Source organism: Mustelus asterias, unplaced genomic scaffold, assembly GCF_964213995.1.
Source record: "Mustelus asterias unplaced genomic scaffold, sMusAst1.hap1.1 HAP1_SCAFFOLD_1529, whole genome shotgun sequence".
Taxonomy (NCBI): domain Eukaryota; kingdom Metazoa; phylum Chordata; class Chondrichthyes; order Carcharhiniformes; family Triakidae; genus Mustelus; species Mustelus asterias.
Window position 1 is genome coordinate 5,001 of NW_027591474.1, and position 20,000 is coordinate 25,000.

A 20,000-nucleotide genomic window follows, 5' to 3' on the forward strand; every position below is an offset into this window, starting at 1 on the left:
GCTCGGGTCACTGTCTGTGCGGAGTCTGCACATTCTCCCCGTGTCTGCGTGGGTTTCCTCCAGGTGCTCCGGTTTCCTCCCACAGTCCGAAAGATGTGCGGGTTAGGGTGGATTGGCCGTGCTAAATTCTCCCTCAGTGTAACCCGAACAGGAGTGTGGCGACTAGGGGATTTTCACAGTAACTTCATTGCGGTGTTAATGTAAGCTAACTTGTGAGAATGATAAATAACTTAAAAAGTAGGAACCCAGCGAGTTATTGATACCCTTCCGATGCCAAGGCCCCCTCCCCACCCCCCGACTACCCACCAATCCAAGGTGGGCAATTCATTACAGCACCATTGGGAGCGCCCGTTCTGAAGAGTTGGCGAGAAGGGTGGAGATCTGATCTGACCACATCCTTCCCCAGTTGGGAGTCTCGGCCGAGACGCCATCTTCTCTCTCTCTCTCTCACCGTTCACAGGGTCTAGGAGTGACGGACATGATTGAAATGTCAACAGCGTTCCCCCGCACCTCTATCGGCGCCATCACGCAACGCGTCTCACCATGGTAAAGCCTTGATTCGACATGTCTCCAGATCCTACGTGTGTCAAGTGTACAAAATTCATGGGCTCTCCTATCATACTCCGATCGATACGCTTCCGCTTTTTCTGGAACAGAAGAGCAGGGGTTACTCAAGAACGCGTCTCAGCCACACACGCACTCACTCACTCACACACTCGCATTGCCTCACTTTCCCCAGCCAGGATTAATAACCGCAGAGGCCTTTATCTCTGCAACCTCCTCCAGCCCCTACACTCCCTCTCTAATTCTGTACCCTCCTCCAGCCCCTACACCCCCCTCCCTATCTCTGTAACCTCCTCCAGCCCCTACACCCCCCTCCCTATCTCTGTAACCTCCTCCAGCCCCTACACCCCCCTCCCTATCTCTGTAACCTCCTCCAGCCCCTACACCCCCTCCCTATCTCTGTATCCTCTTCCAGTCCCTACACCCTCCTCCCTATCTTTGTAACTCCCTCCAGCCCCTACACCCCCCTCCCTATCTCTGTAACCTCCCCCACCCCCTACACCCCCCTCTCTATCTCTGTAACCTCCTCCCTATCTGATGTTCCCTTTAGGGAAGGAAATCTGCCGTCCTTACTCAGTCTGGCCTACAAGTGACTCCAGAACCCCCCTCCCCTTCCACACGCACTGCAATGTGGTTGACTCTTAAATGCCCCCCTCTTTCGTGGCCCGAGTGAGACATGCAGTTGAAAGAGGCAACTAGAGATGGGCGACAAATGCTGGTCCTGGCCAGCACTGTCCAACTCCCAAAGAATAAAGCCAGGACTAGGCTCGCATTGCTGCCCGTGGGAGCTTGCTGTACACAGTGTAACAACACACAGCAGGCAGCAACTGAATGCCAGGAGCATTTCATTGGCTGTAAAGCACTGGAGGAGGTCTTGTGGCGATGGGGGTAGCCTCTGAGCCACCTAACCCACACATCTTTGGACACTAAAAGGCAATTTAGCATGGCCAACCCACCTAACCCGCACATCTTTGGACACTAAGAGGCAATTTAGCATGGCCAATCCACCTAACCTGCACATCTTTGGACACTAAGGGACAATTTAGCATGGCCAATCCACCTAACCCGCACATCTTTGGACACTAAGAGGCAATTTAGCATGGCCAATCCACCTAACCTGCACATCTTTGGACACTAAGGGACAATTTAGCATGGCCAATCCACCTAACCCGCACATCTTTGGACATTAAGGGACAATTTAGCATGGCCAACCCACCTAACCCGCACATCTTTGGACACTAAGAGGCAATTTAGCATGGCCAATCCACCTAACCTGCACATCTTTGGACACTAAGGGGCAATTTAGCATGGCCAATCCATCTAACCCGCACATCTTTGGACACTAAGAGGCAATTTAGCATGGCCAATCCACCTAACCTGCACATCTTTGGACACTAAGGGGCAATTTAGCATGGCCAATCCATCTAACCCGCACATCTTTGGACACTAAGGGACAATTTAGCATGGCCAATCCACCTTATCCGCACATCTTTGGACACTAAGGGGCAATTTAGCATGGCCAATTCTCCTAACCTGTACGTCTTTGGACCCTAAGGGGCAGTTTAGCACGGCCAATCCACCTAGTCTATACATCTTTGGACACTAAGGAACAATTTAGCATGGCCAATCCTCCTAACCTACACACCTTTGAACTGTAGGGTGAGACCGGCGCACCCCGGAGGAAACCCACGCAGACACGGGGAGAACGTGCAGACTCCACACACAGACAGTGACCCAAGCCGGGAATCGAACCCTGGTCCCCGGCACTGTGAGGCAGCAGTGCTAACCACTGTGCCACCGTGCCGCCCTGGTGGAAGATGGAAGAGAGATGGAAGGGGGTGAGTGGGGTTGCTTAAATTATGCTGGCTGCTTTTCCCGAGGCAGTGGGAAGTGTAGATGGAGTCAATGGAGGAAACCCACGCTGACACGGTCACCCAAGGCCGGAATCGAACCCGGGCCCCTGGCGCCGTGAGGCAGCAGCGGTAACCCACTGTGCCGCCCACGCTCCCCGAAAGAGAGTGAGACAAAAAGGGCGGCCTTCACAAGGGAGGGCAGTGGGTCAAAGGTCAAACTCCCTCTTGGTCTCGAGTCAACAAACTCGAATCTGCGGACGATGCCATTGACGATATCCGGGCGCGCCAACTCTACGTTTCCAAAAAAGGTTGGTCGTAATTGCTGCGGTCATGTAGGAGGCCGAATTATACATAGCAAGATCCCACGAGCTGCAGTGAGGTAATGACTAGATAATCGGTTTTCAAATGGCGATGGGTGAGAGACAGGTTCAATCCCTCAGCCAGGAGTTTAGTACTCTACCCCAGCAAACCTGATGGTGAGGGATTTAACGGCGTCAATCTTTACACGCTTTTTATTGGTATTTATTTACCGAGATACACATCGCAAGCACGTACCTCCTAACCCAACCACCACAGTTTCAGGGGAGCATGGGGTGCTTTGCCAGATCATTCCTACACCCACATTCCTACACAATTAACCTATAATTAAAAGCGAGTGTATCATTGTCCCGACGCTCGCCGCTGCGGGGTACCGAGGGAGTCCCACACCGGAAGGGATATTAAAAGTCTCACTTCCCTCAGCACAGGCAATTTTTTTTCCCTCTCCCTTACCACCGTGGCACAGTGGTTAGCACTGCTGCCTCACAGCGCCAGGGACCTGGGTTCGATTCCCAGCCTTGGGTCACTGTCTGTGCGGAGTCTGCACGTTCTTCCCGTGTCTGCTTGGGTTTCCTCCAGGTTCTCCGGTTTCCTCCCAGAGTCCAAAGATGCGCGGGTTAAGTGGATTGGCCATGCTAAATTGCCCCTTAGTGTCCAAAGATGTATAGGTTAAGTGGATTGGCCATGCTAAATTGCCCCTTAGTGTCCAAAGATGTATAGGTTAAGTGGATTGGCCATGCTATATTGCCCCTTAGTGTCCAAAGATATGCAGGTTGGATGGATTAACCATGCTAAATTGTCCTGTAGTGTCCAGAGATGTGTAGATTAGATGGATTGGCCATGCTAAATTGCCCCTTAGTGTCCAAAGATGTGCAGGTTAGGTGGATTGGCCATGCTAGATTGCCCCTTAGTGTCCAAAGATCAGTGGGTTAGGTGGATTGGCCATGCTAAATTGCCCCTTAGTGTCCAAAGATGTGCAGGTTAGGTGGATTGGCCATGCTAAATTGCCCCTTAGTGTCCAAAGATGTGCAGGTTAGGTGGATTGGCCGTGCTAAATTGCCCCTTAATGTCCAAAGATGTGCAGGTTAGGTGGATTGGCCATGCTATATTGCCCCTTAGTGTCCAAAGATATGCAGGTTGGATGGATTAACCATGCTAAATTGTCCTGTAGTGTCCAGAGATGTGTAGATTAGATGGATTGGCCATGCTAAATTGCCCCTTAGTGTCCAAAGATGTGCAGGTTAGGTGGATTGGCCATGCTAGATTGCCCCTTAGTGTCCAAAGATCAGTGGGTTAGGTGGATTGGCCATGCTAAATTGCCCCTTAGTGTCCAAAAATGTGCAGGTTAGGTGGATTGGCCATGCTAAATTGCCCCTTAGTGTCCAAAGATGTGCAGGTTAGGTGGATTGGCCGTGCTAAATTGCCCCTTAATGTCCAAAGATGTGCAGGTTAGGTGGATTGGCCATGCTAAATTGCCCCTTAGTGTTCAAAGATGTATAGGTTAAGTGGATTGGCCATGCTATATTGCCCCTTAGTGTCCAAAGATATGCAGGTTGGATGGATTAACCATGCTAAATTGTCCTGTAGTGTCCAGAGATGTGTAGATTAGATGGATTGGCCATGCTAAATTGCCCCTTAGTGTCCAAAGATGTGCAGGTTAGGTGGATTGGCCATGCTAGATTGCCCCTTAGTGTCCAAAGATCAGTGGGTTAGGTGGATTGGCCATGCTAAATTGCCCCTTAGTGTCCAAAGATGTGCAGGTTAGGTGGATTGGCCATGCTAAATTGCCCCTTAGTGTCCAAAGAGGTGCAGCTTAGGTGGATTGGCCATGCTAAATTGCCCCTTAATGTCCAAAGATGTGCAGGTTAGGTGGATTGGCCATGCTAAATTGCCCCTTAGTGTCCAAAGAGGTGCAGGTTAGGTGGATTGGCCATGCTAAATTGCCCCTTAATGTCCAAAGATGTGCAGGTTAGGTGGATTGGCCATGCTAAATTGCCCCTTAATGTCCAAAGATGTGCAGGTTAGGTGGATTGGCCATGCTAAATTGCCCCTTAATGTCCAAAGATGTGCAGGTTAGGTGGATTGGCCATGCTAAATTGCCCCTCAGTATCCAAAGATCAGTGGGTTAGGTGGATTGGCCATGCTAAATTGCCCCTTAGTATTCAACAATGTGTAGGTTAGGTGGATTGGCTGCGCTAAGTTGCCCCTTAGTGTCAGGGGGATTAGCAGGGTAAATATGTGGGGTTGCGGGGGGGCATGGGGGGGGGGGGGTGAATTGGGCCTGGGTGGGATTGTGGTCGATGCAGACACGATGGGCCAAATGGCCTCCTTCTGCACTGTAGGGATTCTACGATTCAATGAAATTCCGCCCCGGATGGAAACTGGGTGCGTAAACTTTGCCTTCCTCTCTCTCACGACGCTGATGCAGGGAGGGAGGTGGACAGAGACTGAATGGTGCCCGTGGACTCCGGGTCCATCAATCTCCATCCACCCTGACGAAAAAGACCCCCCACCCACAGGGTCTATGCTCCCCCATATGTGCAGATTACACACTCAATTCCAAAGGCAAGGCTTTGAGAGAGAGAGAGAGGAAAATATTGGTCAGTGGTTTTTTAGCTGACCCATCCCTAATTACTCTTGGAGGGCAGTTGAGAGTCAAGCACATTGCTGTGTGGCTCTGGAGTCACATGTTGGCCAGACCGGGGTAAGGACGGCAGATTTCCTTCCCTAAAGGGAACCAGATGGGTTTTTCCGACAATGGGTCATCAGTTGATTCTTAATTCCAGATTTATTTTACTGAGTTCAAATTCCACCGTCTGCCGCGGTGGAAGAAAAGGGAAGATGGCGCAGGGTCGTGGGGAGAATGGCGCAGGGGGTGAGTCACTCATCGGGAGAGATGGAACAAACAGGAAGGGCCGAACGGCCTCCTTCTGCGGCCTAACAACTCCAGCAACTCTGTGCGAAGTTCAGCCTCTCTGGTCCATCCACATATCTGTGATTCCCTCTTCCCCAACCCCACCCCACCCTGGAATAAAATCGCCACTGTGCCCTCTCCCCAAGTTTCTGCGTCTAGCCGAGGTGCACGGTCGGATGTGGACACGCCCGCCACTAGAGCTTGCGTTCTCACTGGACGATTAGGAGTATTGACAGGCAGAGGGATCTGGACGTACATGTCCACCGACCACTGAAAGTGGCAACGCAGCTGGAGCAGGTAGTCAAGGGAATAGAAATGACCCTGGTAATTATAGACCGGTTAGTCTTACTTCGGTGGTTGGTAAATTGATGGAAAAGGTCCTTAGGGATGGGGTTTATGACCATTTAGAAAGATGCGGATTAATTCGGGATAGTCAGCACGGATTCGTGAAGGACAAGTCGTGCCTCACAAATTTGATTGAATTTTTTGAGGAGGTAACTAAGTGTGTAGATGAAGGTAGGGCAGTTGATGTCATATACATGGATTTTAGTAAGGCGTTTGATAAGGTCCCCCATGGTCGGCTTATGATGAAAGTGAGGAGGTGTGGGATAGAGGGAAAGTTGGCAGATTGGATAGGTAACTGGTTGTCTGATCGAAGACAGAGGGTGGTGGTGGATGGAAAATTTTCGGATTGGGGGCAGGTTGCTAGCCGAGTGCCACAGGGATCAGTGCTTGGTCCTCTGCTCTTTGTGATTTTTATTAATGACTTAGAGGAGGGGGCTGAAGGGTGGATCAGTAAATTTGCTGATGACACCAAGATTGGTGGAGTAGTGGATGAGGTGGAGGGCTGTTGTAGGCTGCAAAGAGACATAGATAGGATGCAAAGTTGGGCTGAAAAATGGCAAATGGAGTTTAACCCTGATAAATGTGAGGTGATTCATTTTGGTAGGACTAATTTAAATGTGGATTACAGGGTCAAAGGTAGGGTTCTGTGGAGGAACAGAGAGATCTTGGGGTCCATATCCACAGATTTCTAAAGGTTGCCACTCAAGTGGATAGGGTTGTGAAGAAGGCCTATAGTGTGTTAGCTTTTATTAACAGGGGGTTGGAGTTTAAGAGCCGTGGGGTTATGCTGCAACTGTACAGGACCTTGGTGAGACCACATTTGGAATATTGTGTGTAGTTCTGGTCACCTCACTATAAGAAGGATGTGGAAGCGCTGGAAAGAGTGCAGAGGAGATTTACCGGGATGCTGCCTGGTTTGGAGGGTAGGTCTTATGAGGAAAGGTTGAGGGAGCTAGGGCTGTTCTCTCTGGAGCGGAGGAGGCTGAGGGGAGACTTAATAGAGGTTTATAAAATGATGAAGGGGATTGATAGAGTGAATGTTCAAAGACTATTTCCTCGGGTGGATGGAGCTATTACAAGGGGGCATAACTATAGGGTTTGTGGTGGGAGATATAGGAAGGATATCAGAGGTAGGTTCTTTACGCAGAGGGTGGTTGGGGTGTGGAATGGACTGCCTGCAGTGATAGTGGAGTCAGACACTTTAGGAACATTTAAGCAGTTATTGGATAGGCACATGGAGCACACCAGGATGATAGGGAGTGGGATAGCTTGATCTTGGTTTCAGATAAAGCTCGGCACAACATCGTGGGCCGAAGGGCCTGTTCTGTGCTGCACTGTTCTATGTTCTATGTTAAGGCATACAGCATGCTTGCCTTCATCGGTCGGGGCACTGAGTATAAAAATTGGCAGCTGTACAGAACCTTAGTTCGGCCTCATTTAGAATATTGTGTACAATTCTGGTCTACCAGAAGGATGTGGAGGCTTTGGAGAGGGTACAGAAAAGGTTTACCAGGATGTTGACCTGGTATGGAGGGTGTTAGCTATGAGGAGAGGTTGGAGAAACTCGGTTTGTTCTCACTGGAACGACGGAAGTTGAGGGGGGGGGGGCGACCTGATAGAGGTTTACAAGATTATGAGGGGCACGGACAGAGTGGATAGTCAGATGCTCTTTCCCCAGGGTGGAAGAGTCAAGTACTCGGGGACATAGGTTTAAGGTGCGTGGGGAAAAGTTTAGAGGAGATGTGCGAGGTAAGTTTTTTTACACAGAGGGTGGTGAATGTCTGGAATGCGCTGCCCGGGGAGGGGGTGGGAACAGGTACGATAGCGGCATTTAAGGGGCAACTGGACGAATACATGAATAGGATGGGAATGGAAGGATACGGACTCCGTAAGTGCGTACGGTTTTAGTTTAGGCAGCATCATGGTCGGTGCAGGCTTGGAGGGCCGAAGGGCCTGTTCCTGTGCTGAACTGTTCTTTGTTCTTTGAAGGCTGGGGGGGCAAAAAAAACACACACATACACACAGTTTGAAAAAAAGGATGCGTACTCACCGGTTGAGATTTCTGCACCTCGGAACAACCAAAACACAGCCAAAAGTCACTCATTTCCACAGGCCTCTCTGTGCCTACTGTCTCCCAGGTGAGTTTAACCGGGCTCGCCTCGCAGCCCCTCCCTCTCCTCCTCCTCTCCTGTTTCTCGCCCAACGCCCCCCCCCCCCCCTTCCCCGGAGACACGTGCGTCAGTTGGGGTCAAAATTGTACATGGGGCAGTCCGTGACCGAGAGCCAGGTTCAACCTCCGAAGACCTCCGTCGCCCGCTCTTCCCCCACCCCCCTCCACTGCGTCTGTGGGGGGGTCCGTCCGCCTGTGCCTTCGCGGGAGCCTCTAGCCGTCGGAGGTCGGAGTCCAAAGGTCGCAGGTCAGGGCGCCGGTGGATTGCGATCTTTAAAGTCCTCCTCTCTTTTCGACTGGGGATTAACCTGTTTTGGGAAGAGAAGGTGGGTTAGTGACTACGCCTGGGGGTAAGGTGGAAGGGTGAGGGAGGTGGGGAGGGGGGAGAGATGTTGCCAGCACAGAAACGAGGATAGAATTAGTTCCTGATGCTAAATAACAACCACGCATTTAACCCCACGCGGCGACTTGTGGAATCCCAAACGTAATCACCTCATCTTTGCCCCCCTCTGGTCCCCAAGGGGCTAAAAGCACCTGAGAACCATCCCAGGAGTCAGCCTGGAAGACCTCACATAAGGACTAGGAACCAGGAGTAGGCCATCTGGCCCCTCGAGCCTGCTCCGCCATTCAACAAGATCATGGCTGATCTTTACGTGGACTCAGCTCCACTTACCCACCCGTCCCCCTTATTTCCTTCACTGTTCCAGAATCTATCTATCCTTGCCTTAAAAACATTAAATGAGGTAGCCTCAACTGGGCAGGGAATTCCACAGATTCACAACCCTTTGTGTGAAGAAGTTCCTCCTCAACTCAGTCCTAAATCTGCTTCCCCTTATCTTGAGGTCATGACCCCTAGTTCTAGTTTCACCCAGTAAGAAGTTTAACAACACCAGGTTAAAGTCCAACAGGTTTATTTGGTAGCAAAAGCCACACAAGCTTTCGAGGCTCTGAGCCCCTTCTTCAGGTGAGTCACCTGAAGAAGGGGCTCAGAGCCTCGAAAGCTTGTGTGGCTTTTGCTACCAAATAAACCTGTTGGACTTTAACCTGGTGTTGTTAAACTTCTTACTGTGTTTACCCCAGTCCAACGCCGGCATCTCCACATCATAGTTTCACCCGCCAGTGGAAACAACCTCCCTACTTCTATCTTATCTATTCCCTTCATAATCTTATATGTTTCTATAAGATCCCCCCCTCATTCTTCTGAAGTCCAATGAGTGTAGCCCCAGTCTACTCAGTCTCTCTTCATAAGCCAACCCTCTCGGCACGGTGGCACAGTGGTTAGCACTGTTGCCTTATGGTGCCAGGGTCCCGGGTTCAACTCCGGCCTTGGGTCGCCTGTCGTGTTGAGTTTGCACATTCTCCCCGTGTCTGCGTGGGTTTCCTCCATGTGCCCCGGTTTCCTCCCACAGTCCAAAGATGTGCGGGTTAGGTGGATTGACCATGCTAAATTGCCCCTTAGGGTCAGGGGGACTAGCAGGGTAAATATGTGAAGCTCCGGGAATAGGGACTGGGTGGGATTGTGGTTAGTGCAGGCTCGATGGGCCGAATGGCTTCCTTCTGCACTGTAGGGTTTCTATGATTCTGGTGAATCTCCTCTGCGCCCCCTCCAGTGCCAGTATATCCTTTCTCAAGTAAGGAGACCAAAACTGTACACAGTACTCCAGGTGTGGCCTCACCAGCACCTTATACAGCTGCAACATAACCTCGCTGTTTTTAAACTCCATCCCTCTAGCAATGAAGGACAAAATTCCATTTGCCTTCTTAATTACCTGCTGCACCTACAAACCAACTTTTTGCGATTCATGGACAAGGACACCCAGGTCTCTCTGCACAGCAGCGGAGGCGATGGTCTAGTGGTATTATTGCTAGACTATTAATCCAGAAACTCAACTAATGTTCTGGGGGAGCCCGGGTTCGAATCCCGCCACGGCAGATGGTGGAATTTGAATTCAATAAAAAAGTATCTGGGATTAAGAATCTACTGATGACCCATTGTTGGAAAAACCCATCTGGTTCCCTTTGGGGAAGGAAATCTGCCGTCCTTACCCCGGTCTGGCCTACATGTGACTCCAGAGCCACAGCCAATGTGGTTGACTCTCAACTGCCCTCCAAGGGCAACTAGGGATGGGCAATAAATGCTGGCCCAGCCAGCGACGCCCATGTCCCAGGAATGAATAAAATAAAGCCGCATGTTGCAACCTTTTATCGTTATACTGTTGATGCACGCTCTCAAAAGCAAGAGCGTCCTCCCTCAGGTAAGGACACCATCTCTCAAGGTTAAATTTCAATGCTAACATGAAGTGCTTCGGGGCGATTTTGTTCCGTTAAAGTAGTCACAGGAATTGGAGTCAGTACCAACTTGGGCCACAGGATTTTGCCACCAACACCACTTGTACGTTCCCCTTCCGAGCCACTCGCCATCCAGACTTGAAAACACATCGGACATTCCTTCACTGTCGCTGGGGTCAAAATCCCCGAACTCCCTCCCTAACTTAAAGTTTAGTTCAAAGTTGACTTATCTATTAGCATCACAAGTAGGCTCACATTAACACCGCAATGAAGTTACCGTGAAAATTCCCTAGTCGCCACACTCCTGTTCGGGTTACACTGATGGAGAATTTAGCACGGCCGACGCACCCTAACCAGCACGTCTTTCAGACTGTGGGAAGAAACCGGAGCACCCGGAGGAAACCCACGCAGACACGGGGAGAACGTGCAGATGCCACACAGGCAGTGATCTGAGCCGGGAATCGAACCCAGGTCCCTGGCGCTGTGAGACAGCAGTGCTAACCCACTGTGCCACCGCTTCTCTCTCCCCTTTGGTTGGATGGGGAGTGGCGGGGGGGGAGAGAGAGTGATTTAACCCGAGGATCACCGCACTTGAGGCGAGGGGCAAGTGTGAGAAGACGCGGCCTTTATGAATGACTTCAGCCGGTACGGGAATAGAACCCGCGCTGTTGGCGGCACGTTGGCACAGTGGGTTAGCGCTGCTACCTCACAGCTCCAGGGGCCCGGGTTCGATTCCCGGCTCGGGTCACTGTCTGTGTGGAGTCTGCACGTTCTCCCCGTGTCTGCATGGGTTTCCTCCGGGTGCTCCGGTTTCCTCCCACAGTCCGAAAGATGTGCGGGTTAGGTGGATTGGCCATGCTAAATTGCCCCTTAATGTCCAAAGATGTGCAGGTTAGGTGGATTGGCTATGGTAAATTGCTCCTTAGTGTCCAAAGATGTGCGGGTTAGGTGGATTGGCCATGCTAAATTGCCCCTTAGTGTCCAAAGATGTGCGGGTTAGGTGGATTGGCCATGCTAAATTGCCCCTTAGTGTCCAAAGATGTGCGGGTTAGGTGGATTGGCCATGCTAAATTGCCCCTTAGTGTCCAAAGATGTGCAGGTTAGGTGGATTGGCTATGGTAAATTGCTCCTTAATGTCCAAAGATGTGCAGGTTAGGTGGATTGGCCATGCTAAATTGCCCCTTAATGTCCAAAGATGTGCAGGTTAGGTGGATTGGCCATGCTAAATTGCCCCTTAATGTCCAAAGATGTGCGGGTTAGGTGGATTGGCCATGCTAAATTGCATCTTAGTGTCCAAAGATGTGCGGGTTAGGTGGATTGGCCGTGCTAAATTGCCCTTAGTGTCAGGGGGATTAGCAGGGTAAATGCGTGGGGTTACGGGGATAGGGCCTGGGTGGGATTGTGGTGGGTGCAGACTCGATGGACCGAATGGCCTCCTTCTGCACTGTAGGATTCGATGTTGGCAGGAGACGGGGAGAGTGCGGGTGAGGGCGCACAAGGGCGTTGGGGGAGGAGGCGCACAAGGGCAGGGGGGAGGGGTGGGGTGATCTCTATCCGAGTAGGTTTGGCCCCAGGGTTCTGCCTTGAAGCATTGCTGGCAGACTCCTCAAGAGCAACAGGCTCGGCCTGTCAAAGATTAAGGAACAGGGTGTGACATGTCTGGGAAAACATCACGAGGGTGAGTGCCCACAGGGAATGAGAGAGAGAGAAAGACTGGTTTAGAAATCTGACTACTAGTTTAACCCGTGCACCCTCCGTCAGCTGGCATCCCTGTTGAGTACCTCGGGCAGTCCAAAACAACCACAAAATGGATTAACTCTGTGATTTGTCCGCCCGCTTTGCTGCGATTCAACCGACAGGGCGGCGGTAGCCGGGCTCCGGAGATCAGCAGGGCTGCTCCTCGGAGTCAGGGGGTCGTAGGCCCGAAGCCTCACTCCCAGCCTGAGCACTGAACTCTGGGCTCGCGCCCCAATGAGGGGCCGAGGGAGCGCCGCGCATGCCGGGGAGGGTGGGGGTGCGGGGGGGTGGGGGGGGGGGGCAGCACCGAGCAGGAGTTATTATTCCTTTAACTCGTTCGTGGGACGCAAGCGTCAACCGACTGGGCCCGGCATTCTCGCTCGGCCGAGCGGGAAGGTGCGGCCTACTTGGCACCGTCCCGGGAGACGGGGAAAGCCAGCTCTGCGCGGCTGAAGATCCCGTATCGCAGAGGAGCAGGGGCCCAGTACTCAATGCCCGAATCCCTCAGGATGGCCGTTTGTGGGATCTTGCTGTGCGCACACCGGCCGCCGCGTTTCCGACATCACCACAGTGCCCGCACTTCGAGAACGCCCTTGGTTGGCGTTGAAGGAGACGGGTCATCCCTGTGATCCTTTCCTCCTGACTCCCCGTAGCCCACAATTACCACCCCCCCCCCATTAGAAAGGCATCGATTCCACCACCCCTCCCCCCCACCCCCCCACCGCTGACACTGGAACTCAGACGGACTTTCATTATCAAATGGGTAACACTCCGTCACGAACACAAGGGGCAGGGGGCTGATCAACCACAGAGAAATCGCAGGCAACCTTGATGCTGTTAGGTGGATTGGCCATGCTAAACTGTCCCTTAGTGTCCAAAGATGTGCGGGTTAGGTGGATTGGCCATGCTAAATTGTCCCTTAGTGTCCAAAGATGTGCGGGTTAGGTGGATTGGCCATGCTAAACTGTCCCTTAATGTCCAAAGATGTGCGGGTTGGGTGGATTGGCCACGCTAAATCGTCCCTTGGTATCCAAAGATGTATAGGTTAGATGGATTGGCCATGCTAAATGTGGGCCGAATGGCCTCCCTCTGCACTGTAGTGTTTCTATATTCGTAAGGCGCATTCACTGTGGAAACTACCAACAAGGGGAGCCCCCTCCTTGCCGCACTCCCACTCAGTTCTCCCTTCCACACACCCGACCTTCCACCTTCCTGCCCTGTTGCACAACAGGGGTAGGGACCATCCTGGCTCTTCACCGGGGAGGGGGTGGGGGGAGGGAAGGCTATGTTCAGAGGCAGTGCCTACTCTAGGCCGAAGCCTGACCCGCGCGATACTTTCCACTAGCGAGTAAGGCCCCTTGCTATCCTCCTTAGCCTCCCTCCCTGTTTCTCTCTCTCTCGCTCTCCAACCGCCCCTTCCGCCCTGCTCTCCAGTATATAGCGTGACATTCTGGGAACGACGCCACGACCTCCTCGAGACGGGAGCGGGGACAGAAACAACAGGAAGACGCACAGCGTCCAGGCTCCTGTCTGGCCTCACACACACTCCTGACATACGTCGAGTTGGCCTGTTTCCTAATTTGGGAGCGGAGTGGGGTGGGGTGGAGGTGGGGGTGGGGTTTGGTGACTGGAGCAGGAAGAACAAAAAGGTTGGCTGAATTCTAAAGCGACAAGAATCAGAGAATGCCAGGAGTTCAAAGTGAGGCCTAGCTCACAGGCTTTGTGGCAAGATGGCCGCTGGTCTTTTCCCTCCCCACCCACCACACCCCTTCCTCCCTGGATAACTCGAAGAAGGTCGTAGAATCGCAAGTTCAGGGCACAGAAAGAGACAACTCGGCCCATCGATTCCGTGCTGGACAAGAAACAAGACCACCCCCCTCCAACCCCAGCATGAACCCACTGTTCAGCAGCTGAACCATAGCCCTGCAGGTTACAGCACTTAAGGTATAATTCCAGGCCCAAGGCTTGCAATTGTCCAGCACTTTCACAACCTGACAACACCCCAAAGGGTCTTGTAACAAATTATCACAGCAACAGAATCATAGAATCCCGACAGTGCAGAAGGAGGCTATTCGGCAAATCAAGTCTGCACCGACCACAACTGCACCCAGGCCCTATCACCATAACCCCACATATTTACCCTGCTAATCTCCCTACACCAAGGGACAAATTAGCATGACCAATCCCCCTAATCTGCACATCTTTGGACACTAAGGGACAATTTAGCATGGCCAATCCACCTAACCTACACATCTTTGGACACGAAGGGGCAATTTAGCATGGCCAATCCAACTAACCCGCACATCTTTGGACACTAAGGGGCAGTTTAGCATGGCCAATCCCCCTAATCTGCACATCTTTGGACACGAAGAGGCAATTTAGCCTGGCCAATCCAACTAACCCGCACATCTTTGGACACTAAGGGACAATTTAGCATGGCCAATCCACCTAACCTACACATCTTTGGACACTAAGGGGCAATTTAGCATGGCCAATCCACCTAACCCACACATCTTTGGACACTAAGGGACAATTTAGCATGGCCAATTCCCCTAATCTGCACATCTTTGGACACGAAGAGGCAATTTAGCCTGGCCAATCCAACTAACCAGCACATCTTTGGACACTAAGGGACAATTTAGCATGGCCAATCCACCTAACCTACACATCTTTGGACACTAAGGGGCAATTTAGCATGGCCAATCCAACTAACCCGCACATCTTTGGACACAAAGGGGCAATTTAGCATGGCCAAACCAACTAACCCGCACATCTTTGGACACTAAGGGACAATTTAGCATGGCCAATCCACCTAACCTGCACATCTTTGGACACTAAGGGGCAATTTAGCATGGCCAATCCAACTAACCCGCACATCTTTGAATACGTAGGGAAAATTTAGCACGGCCAATCCACCTAACCGACACATCTTTGGACACTAAGGGGCAATTTAGCATGGCCAATCCACCTAACCTGCACATCTTTCGGAGGAAACTGGAGCGCCCGGAGGAAACCCACGCAGACACGGGGAGAACGTGCAGACTCCGCACAGACAGTGACCCGAACCAGGAATCGAACTCGGGTCCCTGGCGCTGTGAGGTAGCAGTGCTAACCCACTGTGCCACAGTGTTGATGTACTTAATTTACTGAGATGTTAAAATGGAGACACTCTCTTCCCTATTGGGCGATCAGTAAAGATCCCTTCAGGTGTTTTGATGGCCTGTGTCACTGCTGTGTCTATGGGATCTTGCTGTGCACTGTTTGGCTGTCGCGCTCCAGACACAATCAGAATAAACAGTGACCGTGTAACACTTAACTGTTGCAAAACTCTTTGAGACTCCTCGGGTGATAGAAGACACCAATTGCATTGGAGGTTCAGTGCTGAGGGAGCTCCGCACTGTGGGAGGGTCGGTGTTGAGGGAGCGCCGCACTGTGGGAGGATCGGTGCTGAGGGAGCGCCGCACTGTGGGAGGGTCAGTGCTGAGGGAGCGCCGCACTGTGGGAGGGTCAGTGCTGAGGGAGCGCCGCACTGTGGGAGAGTCAGTGCTGAGGGAGCGCCGCACTGTGGGTGGGTCAGTGCTGAGGGAGCGCCGCACTGTGGGAGGGTCAGTGCTGAGGGAGCGCCGCACTGTGGGAGGGTCAGTGCTGAGGGAGCGCCGCACTGTGGGTGGGTCAGTGCTGAGGGAGCGCCGCACTGTGGGAGGGTTGGTGCTGAGGGAGCACTGCACTGTGGGCGGGTCGGTGCTGAGGGAGCGCCGCACTGTGGGAGGGTCGGTGCTGAGGGAGCGCCGCACTGTGGGAGGGTCGGTGCTGAGGGAGCGCCGCACTGTGGGAGAGTCAGTGCTGAGGGAGCGCCGCACTGTGGGAGGGTCGGTGCTGAGGGAGCGCCGCACTGTGGGAGGGTCGGTGCTGAGGGAGCGCCGCACTGTGGGAGGGTCGGTGCTGAGGGAGCGCCGCACTGTGGGAGGATCGGTGCTGAGGGAGCGCCGCACTGTGGGAGGATCGGTGCTGAGGGAGCGCCGCACTGTGGGAGGGTCGGTGCTGAGGGACACATCAAAAGGCCGGGGGTGAACCTTTAAGAGATGCTGCGAACAAATAATCTGTCCCCAAAATTTATTTGGAAACTGATAAGAGCGACAAAAAGTCTGTTCACCAATTTTGCTGAGTTTTGCCACAGGCCCCCTCGAGACTCAACATGCAAAGTAGCGGGGTACGGAAAGGCTGCCTGACTGGTTCCTTTGGAGACATGTACATTCGGAGACAGTAACTGGATCCCAGAGACTTTGCTACAAGCGGACAGGTTTAGACACTTTTGTACTGACCTCACTCGCCTCAGTAGGAATGGGGAATTTCACAGTTGCCACACTTTGAGAGGAAGCAGATTAGCAGCACCTGATCACCGCTTCCCCCGGCGGCCTGCGGCCAATCCTTATTCCTCTGCCAACAGTTGAGTTTTTGGGTCAACTTGTCTTTAACCGAGGGACCTTAAACTCATCTGAGGCTTTGATCCAGAGGGCCCAGGTTAACGTTTTGGGGTGAGTGAGGTCGGGGGGAGAGACACGGGTTCGAATCCCACCCCGGGCGGGAATTTAAATTCGATTCATAAAATCCGGGATTGAGAGCGAGACTCGGTAACGGCGACCGTGACAACTATCATCGATTGTCACAAAAAAATAAACCCATCTGGTTCACTGTTCTCCCCCTGTGTCTGCGAGGGTTTCCTCCGGGTGCTCCGGTTTCCTTCCGCAGTCCCACAGAAAGAATGTGCTGCTTAGGTGTGTCGGCTGTGCTAAATTAATGTTCCTTTTAGGGAAGGAAATATACCATCCTTACACGGTCTGGCCTACATGTGACTCCAAACACACACGCACACACACAGATACACACATACCCAGACACGCACACACACACATACCCAGATGCGCGCGCGCACACACACACACACAGACAGGCGCGCGCACACAAACAGACACGCGCATACACACAGATACACACATACCCAGATGCGCGCGCACGCGTGCAGACACACGCGCACACAGACACACGCGCACGCAGACACACGCACGCAGACACACGCACGCAGACACACGCACGCAGACACACGCACGCAGACACACGCACGCAGACACACGCACGCAGACACACACACACACGCACGCAGACACACACACCCGCACGCAGACGCAGACACACACACGCAGACACACACACGCAGACACACACACGCACAGACACACACACGCACAGACACACACACACAGACACACACACACAGACACACAGACACACACACACACACAGACACACAGACACACACACACACAGACACACACACACAGACACACACACACACAGACACACACACACACAGACACACACAGACACACACACACAGACACACACACACAGACACACACACACAGACACACACACACAGCAATGTGGCCAACTCTTAACTGCCCCCTGCTGAAATAGCCCGAGCGACGCACTCAGTTCAAGGGGCAACTAGGGATAGGTGGCAAACACTAGGCCTCGCCAACCCAGGGGGCCCTTCAGCGATTAAAAGATCAATCTTTGGGATACCGAGGACGCGGCGGGGGGACCATTTCAGTTGGGCAATGGAACATAGGGACAAGAGGAGGCCTTTCGGCCCATCGGGCCTGTTCCGTGCCATTCAATGAGATCGTGGCTGATATGCGGCCTAACCTGCCCCGCATCCCTGAACCAAAAGTTATCTCCCTCAGATTGAAAATTAGCCACTGATCTTACATCGACTGCCTTTCGTGGGAGTGAATTCCGAGCATCTCTCCTGAACGATCAGGCCCCCTAGTTCCAGAATCTCCAACCATGTGGAACTAGTTTGTCGTTATCAATCCTGCTACTTTCCGGTAATATCTTGAAGACTTCGACCAGATCGCCCGTCAAGCTTCTGGATTCAAGAGAAAACCAGCCTGATTTGTCTAAGACCTCCTTATGGTTCAATCCTACAGGAAGTTGGCCTTCTGAATGGCTGTGGGGATGTCGGGGGAGCCCAGGCGTTGGAGCCGGAGGGGGAGAGGGCATTCGGTGGAAGAGAATCAGGCAGGGGCAGACGTAGGCCATTCTGCCCATCCAGTCTGCTCTACCATTCAATGGGATCGAGACTGATCTGATGCCATAATCGTCATTTAGAACTCTCATAGAATCCCGACAGAATGTAGGAGGAGGCCGTTCGGCCCATCGAGCCTGCACCGACTCACTGACAGAGCATCCCATCCTATCCCCGAAATCCCATGTATTTACCCTCCTAAAACCATTAACCAGCACATCTTTGGACACTAAGTGGCAATTTAGCATGGCCAATCCACCTAACCCGCACATCTTTGAACACTAAGGGGCAATTTAGCATGGCCAATCCACCTAACCTGCACATCTTTGGACACCAAGGGGCAATTTAGCATGGCCAATCCACCTAACCTGCACATCTTTGGACACTAAGGGGCAATTTAGCATGGCCAATCCACCTAACCCGCACATCTTTGAACACTAAGGGGCAATTTAGCATGGCCAATCCACCTAACCTGCACATCTTTGGACACCAAGGGGCAATTTAGCATGGCCAATCCACCTAACCTGCACATCTTTGGACACTAAGGGGCAATTTAGCATGGCCAATCCACCTAACCCGCACATCTTTGGACACTAAGGGTCAATTTAGCATGGCCAATCCACCTAACCTGCACATCTTTGGACACCAAAGGGCAATTTAGCATGGCCAATCCACCTAACCCGCACATCTTTGGACACTAAGGGGCAATTTAGCATGGCCAATCCTCCTAACCTGCACATCTTTGGACACCAATGGGCAATTTAGAATGGTCAAAGTACCTAACTCGCACATTTTTTGGACTGTGGAAGGAAACTGGAGCACCTGGAGGAAACCCACTTTCCCGCCTTATCCCCTCGATTCCCTTACTGATTAAAAATCTGTCTGTCTCAGCCTTGAACATACTTCACGACCCAGCCTCTACAGCCCTCTGTGGCAAAGAATCCCACAGATTAACTCCCCTCTGAGGGAAGAAACCCCACCTCATCTCTGTCCTCAATGGGCGACCCCCTTACTCTGAGATAATGTCGCTCTGGTCCTAGACTCTCCCACAAGATGGGGGGAGGAACCACTATGTCACTTCCCGCCCCTGCACCTTCCTTTCTTCTCTCCAGTCCCTGAGATGCCCCCGGGAACCCTGTACCTCTTCCCTTTCACATGCCAATCTATTTCTGACTTGGCGGGGGCGGTGCGGGGAACAAAAGACCTCAAATCGAATCTAACCCCACCACTCTCTCACTCTCACACTCACACTCAGGCAACGCATTTCAGAGTGCGAACCCTCACTGCTGTATAATGTCTCCCCTCATCCCTCCCTCATTCTGAGCTCCCTCGTTTCTGATCCTCTGGTGAGCTGGCAAGATGGATGCAGAACTGGTATGGAGGGCATGAGCTGGAAAGGGTTGAGAGCTTCAGGTTTTTGGGTGTCCAGATCACCAACAGCCTGTCCTGCTCCCCCCACGCCGACACTATAGTTAAGAAAGCCCCACCAACGCTTCTACTTTCTCAGAAGACTCAGGAAATTTGGCATGTCCGCTACGACTCTCACCAACTTTTACAGATGCCCCATAGAAAGCATTCTTTCTGGTTGTATCACAGCTTGGTCTGGGCTCCTGCTCTGCCCAAGAACGCAAGGGACTACAAAAAGTCGTGAATGTAGCCCAGTCCCATCACACAAACCAGCCTCCCATCCATTGACTCCGTCTACACTTCCCGCTGCCTTGG

The 20,000-nt window shown here is 52.4% G+C and overlaps 1 protein-coding gene across 1 annotated transcript in view; it reads right to left on the reverse strand.

Moving 5' to 3' along the window:
* Positions 1 to 524: 524 nt before the first annotated feature.
* Positions 525 to 20,000, reverse strand: part of LOC144488399 (CDC42 small effector protein 1-A-like) — a 34,805-nt gene continuing 15,329 nt past the window's right edge. The window contains exons 2-3 of the mRNA XM_078206473.1: positions 8,045 to 8,472; positions 525 to 647 (exon numbers count right to left, since the gene is read on the reverse strand). Of these exons, the coding sequence (XP_078062599.1) occupies positions 525 to 647; positions 8,045 to 8,098 (177 nt within the window). The 5' untranslated portion in view covers positions 8,099 to 8,472. The remainder of the gene's footprint in view (positions 648 to 8,044; positions 8,473 to 20,000) is intronic.